Raw genomic sequence first — 5,341 nt, forward strand, 5'->3', positions numbered from 1 at the left:
AAAAAGCCTTAAACTTTATGATGTTATTTTCAAGAAGAGCATCTAGCAGCTAATAACGAATAATCACCAAATTTGTTCGTTAAAATTCTTTATTGAAGTAATATATTTTTTTATCAAATATCTTCTTTATAATATTTTATATTTGTTTAATGCAGGATTGAATTTCAAGTAAAATAAAAAGAAAAGCAATTGAATTCAAAGTTAGACTAACGTGTGGCAATTGAAAACTAAACTAAACTAAAACTAAAGTAACGTGTAACAATTGAAAATTAAAATTCAAACAATAGAAACTGGTAATAATTAAGAGTTTAGAAATTAAGCTTCATAAAAATAATGAACATTTAAAAAGAATCAAGTATTTTCGTAGATTGTTTTTTTAATCAATATTCTTATGGAAGAATCATCTCCTATTAAAAAAAAATACGAATAAATCGGATTCTTGATTTTTTTGTGAAATTCAGGTTGAAAGAATATGAATTTTAAGATAAATTAATTGCATCTTTTGTTTCAAATTTACCCTTTATGCATACAAACATGTGTATTTAATTTTGACAAGGGTAATTAGTCTTCCTATATAATTACGCATTTCATACACCCAATTTAGTAATTTAGAGAGGGAAAGGAATTTAAAAATGTACCCTTTAACCCTTTATTGATACATACATTTGTGAATTGTGACAATGATGAGGAGCATGACAAGGGTAAATTAGTCTTCCCTAGAATCACCCAAAACCTATCCCATTTCACACCCCACTTTTAGTAATACTATTGAGAGGGGACATAAAGTTACAAATATACCCCTTTTAAAATTATGACAATAGCAAACAAATTATTATTATATTAACCATCTTTATGTATATAGTTTACATATTATATGCTACTTTATTCTTAGAGCGATATAATCAGTTTAAAACTTACTAGACGAATAATCTTTTATCAAAAGAATGAGAAGTGAGATGACTAATATACCATTTATACTCTGATCAACTTTCCTTTTACCATATTTATGCTGATGGTCTAAGCATTCAACCATCGTTATGTATATAATTTACATATTATATGATACTTATTCTTAGAGCAATAGAGTCAGTTTAAAAGTTACAAAAAGAATAACTTTTTACAGAAATAATGAAGAACTGAAATTACCAATATATCCTTTATACTGGGATCAACTTTTCTTTTACCATATCTATGTTGATGACTTATGCATCGATTTTGGGTATATTTTTGTTTTCTTTGGGACTAATACAAATATTTTCAGAATGATGAAGAATTTTAAAAAAGGGTAATTAGGATTCCTTTAAAATCACCCCAAAAATTGTCCCAATTCACAGCCTCCACTTTTGGTAATTAGTAAAGCATCCCCACAGAAAAAGGTGGTGGGCAAAAAAGTTGTTTTTGTACACAATGTTGATGGTGGTAATGATGGTCATGATTGATGCTTCTCTACAACAATCTTTTACTCAACCAACACTAACAACAAACAAAGAATCTCTCTCTCTCTCTCTCTCTCTCTCTCTCTCTCTCTCTCTCTCTCTCATAGTAGGTTAAAAAGAATTTCTCCTCGCCCCCATTTTGTTATTTTCATTCAAGATTTCTTGAATGAAAAACACCCACATGAAGAAACACGAAGAAACACCAATTTAGTGACAGAAAAATCTCTCTTTTTGTTCATATCATTTCAAGATTTCTTGAATGGTACACACTAAAACTCCCACTTGAAAATATTCTTGTTTTTGTTCATATGATCTCAAGATTTCTTGAATTATTAACACCAACTTGAAAAAATCCTTCTTTTCGTTCATATGATTTGAAGATTTCTTGAATCATGAACACCCACATGAAAGAAGATTAAAAATAGCAAATTTAGTAGGTATGGAGAAAAAGTGCGGTTGTTGGTCTGTTTTAAGGCGTAGTGTTAGCTCTGGTTATTGTAAGCCCTCTGTTGAAACAAGAAGAAACTCTGCGACCTCTTTCCCAAGAACCAGTCTTGTTTATGATGCAGGTATTATATCATTCTTTTTATTTGAATTTTTTTTCTCAATTTGTAGTATTTTATTGTGAATATAATCTTGTTTTGTGATATATATATTTCATATTTGTTTGTCTTTGCTATGTCTCGTTTGTTTGTAACTCTTATCCGAGAAACTGTTGATTTTGTAGTTTAGTAAAAGTAAATGACTAAAATACCCATCAGAGAATCTACATTTGAATGTATGGCGATTCAAATCAGTGGCATCGCTTCTTGTTGTTTGATTCAAGACAAAGAACAAAATAAGTAATTTTAATTTAGAATATGGCAAAAAAGATCCACATATGTTTAAGAGACATTTATCTAGAAATGTTTAAGTGAAATTTCTCGTAATTTTTATGATTCATAAACCCGTTTTCATTTGTTTTAATAATATAATAATTTGATTTATGGATTTTATCGGCAAGAAAAAAATAGTTTTTAATGGGTCCTGTGTATGAGTCTATCGGGTGAAAAACAAAAGACTACGGGAAATAATGTTTATGCTATTTTTTAAATTAAAAAATAATATTTTACTCATTTATTGATTTTAAACAATTGGTCACCCAAAGATTAAAATGACAAAATATTGTTTAGTAACTCTATTTATATTTTATATCATTAGCATTGTTTACTTTAAAGTTTAACATGACAAAATATTGTATGATATGATGTTTCAGCAACCGAAACCCGATACTTAAATGCTAGCAATAGGGAGATGTGTGCTCCTAATGAACCTCAAAACTCTTCGGATTTGAACCGAGACACGCCTCAGTCAGACTTGCCTCAGTCAGATAAAAAACCGTGTCAACTTCTTCAGTTCAGTTTTCATGAATTGAAGTCAGCAACTGGAAATTTCAGACCGGATAGCATACTGGGTGAAGGTGGATTCGGGTTTGTTTTTAAAGGTTGGATTGAGGAAAATGGAACCGCCCCGGCTAAACCCGGGTCGGGTATAACAGTCGCGGTCAAGAGTTTGAAACCGGATGGTCTTCAAGGACATAGAGAATGGGTGGTTAGTATATCACTACATTGTTTAATTTTATATAGTACAACTCATTAATGCATGATATCATCAATTTAAAACCTAGAATCAACAAATCTTGGGAAATATACAAATTTTAGTGCAAGATGTATAAATGACTTTGGATTGGTCAATAGGTTTACCCTTCTAGGACAAAGTTAGTGGTACATACTAAATAGATGAAGTTGTTGCTTTTCTTTGCATTGGTGGTAGAACTTGGGTACAACCTATTAATGCATGGCTTTTGCTTGGTACAACGTATAAATGCATTGATGGGTTATACCGTACAGGACATTTCTATATGTACAATGCCTCTGGTACCCTGGACATTGGAAAATGAAAAACTATCAAATGTTTTTAATGTACAACACATTAATGTGTGGGATTTATATGGGTTGTACATTTTAAAGTACAAAACATTTGGTTAGAGATAGAGACATACGAATAGTACCACATGTCATCTTTCTTGGATGTTTGGGTTCTGTTGTGCTATTCACTGATGCATGGATCATAAGTACAACTCAAACATGCATTGATGGGTTGTACCATGCAACACAACTAATGCATCTTTTTGTTGTTTGTGCAGGCAGAGGTGGATTTTCTTGGACAACTTCATCATCCAAACCTTGTTAAGCTCATTGGATATTGCATTGAAGACGATCAACGGCTACTTGTTTACGAATTCATGACACGTGGAAGCCTTGAAAACCATCTTTTTAGAAGTAAGTTTATCCGACATTAAAATAACCAAGATTTCTTGATTTTTCCGGTAGCACATTAATGTTTTTAATTGTCATGAAACTTATATGTTTGTTCCTAAAAGTCAAAATAAACTTTATTAATGGCAACATGGTTAAATTTCTTGAAGGAACCATACCCTTACCGTGGTCTAACCGGATCAAAATAGCGACGGGTGCCGCCAAAGGGCTAGCTTTTCTCCATGGTGGAACGGAACCTATTATTTATAGGGATTTCAAGACCTCAAATATCTTACTCGACACCGTAAGCGCATTTGTTTAATTTTAGTCTTTTAAATGGACAACTTTGATTTATGTGGTCAAAGTTTGCATTTTATTAAAAAAGTGTGACAGTTCAGTTCCAATTCTAGACACCTAACGGGTTTTGTGTATCTGATCTACATCTTACATAATGTTGCTGGGGAAGCGTTGTATAGACTACTAGCTTATGGGTTTGTTGTAAATAACTTTTTTGTTTTTTGTTCATTAGGAATATAACTCGAAGCTTTCGGATTTCGGGCTAGCAAAAGCAGGACCACAAGGCGACAAAACTCATGTTTCTACTAGGGTTGTCGGAACTTACGGTTATGCCGCTCCGGAGTACGTGATGACAGGTACAACTAATCATGCATGTTGTACAAGTTTTAAACTGACAAAGCTTTGTCGTGTTTTGTGTATATACAACAATTATCAATATGGAACTGATAGGGGTTTTGTTTGAATTCAGGACACTTGACATCCAAAAGCGACGTTTATAGTTTTGGAGTTGTACTTCTAGAAATTTTGACAGGACGAAGATCAATGGACAAGAAACGCCCTAGTGGAGAGCAAAATCTTGTTATGTGGGCCCGTCCATACCTAGCTGACAAACGAAAAGTCTATCAATTAGTTGATCCTCGATTGGAGCTAAATTATTCGGTTAAAGGGGTCCAAAAGGTGTCTCAAATAGCATACAACTGTCTGAGCCGGGATTCAAAGGCTCGGCCCACTATGGATGAAGTCGTTAAGACCCTAACCCCATTGCAGGACTTGAACGACTTCGCCATTCTATCTTATCATGCTCGTATGTCTCAACAAGGTAGGCGTAAAAAGAAAATACCCGAAGGGACTCAAAATGTTTCTCGTACGGGTTCGGGCAAGCAACAATGTAAATAGAAGTTGTACGTTTTCCTTATGTTGTGGCCGAATTTATTCGGATTTTAAGACGCATATGATGTAACTTTTGGGGTGTCAAATATTTGACAATGCTAATGTCGGAATGATGACTTGTATATTATGTTTTGAGGTTTGTACATTCTTTGAATTATAGCCTAATTAATATGAGCCCAACTCTTTAAACCATTAAGTAGATATACGTGCATTGACACAGACACATTGGCAATTTGGCATGACCTAAAAGAAAAGCATTGCCCCATTGAATCGAAAGAGGTTTTAAATATATGGCAATTCATGTAATAAATATTTTTATGAAGTAAGAGCATTTTTAATGTTTAGTTTTTAAAAAGTTATTTTCTATATAAAAAGCATTTTAAATTTTTCTTTGGACAAAACTATAAAATTGGTCCTTGT

At 32.6% G+C, this 5,341-nt stretch overlaps 1 protein-coding gene across 2 annotated transcripts; it reads left to right on the top strand.

Moving 5' to 3' along the window:
* Positions 1 to 1,480: 1,480 nt before the first annotated feature.
* LOC145131538 (serine/threonine-protein kinase PBL35-like) lies at positions 1,481 to 5,066 on the top strand. 2 transcript variants are annotated; one of them, XM_079066215.1, is made up of 7 exons: positions 1,481 to 1,698; positions 1,874 to 2,005; positions 2,692 to 3,026; positions 3,622 to 3,757; positions 3,904 to 4,037; positions 4,263 to 4,386; positions 4,500 to 5,066. In XM_079066215.1, exons 2-7 carry the CDS (start codon positions 1,876 to 1,878, stop codon positions 4,925 to 4,927), a joined length of 1,287 nt encoding a protein of 428 aa, XP_078922341.1. In that variant the 5' UTR covers positions 1,481 to 1,698; positions 1,874 to 1,875; the 3' UTR covers positions 4,928 to 5,066. The 2 variants fall into 2 exon arrangements, with proteins under 2 accessions (XP_078922341.1, XP_078922342.1); XM_079066216.1 differs by having other exon boundaries at positions 1,483 to 1,698; positions 1,817 to 2,005.
* Positions 5,067 to 5,341: the final 275 nt, after the last annotated feature.

The sequence above is a fragment of the Lactuca virosa genome, chromosome 8, assembly GCF_052849685.1.
Source record: "Lactuca virosa cultivar CGN04683 chromosome 8, Lactuca_virosa_CGN04683_v6, whole genome shotgun sequence".
In the NCBI taxonomy this organism is placed as follows: domain Eukaryota; kingdom Viridiplantae; phylum Streptophyta; class Magnoliopsida; order Asterales; family Asteraceae; genus Lactuca; species Lactuca virosa.

Coding starts and splice junctions, on each gene's coding strand:
- LOC145131538 (XM_079066215.1), top strand. CDS start 1,876: ATGGAGAAAAAGTGCGGTTGTTGGTCTGTTTTAAGGCGTAGTGTTAGC. Junction 3,758..3,903: donor TGAAAACCATCTTTTTAGAA/GTAAGTTTATCC, acceptor AATTTCTTGAAG/GAACCATACCCTTACCGTGG. Junction 4,387..4,499: donor TCCGGAGTACGTGATGACAG/GTACAACTAATC, acceptor GTTTGAATTCAG/GACACTTGACATCCAAAAGC.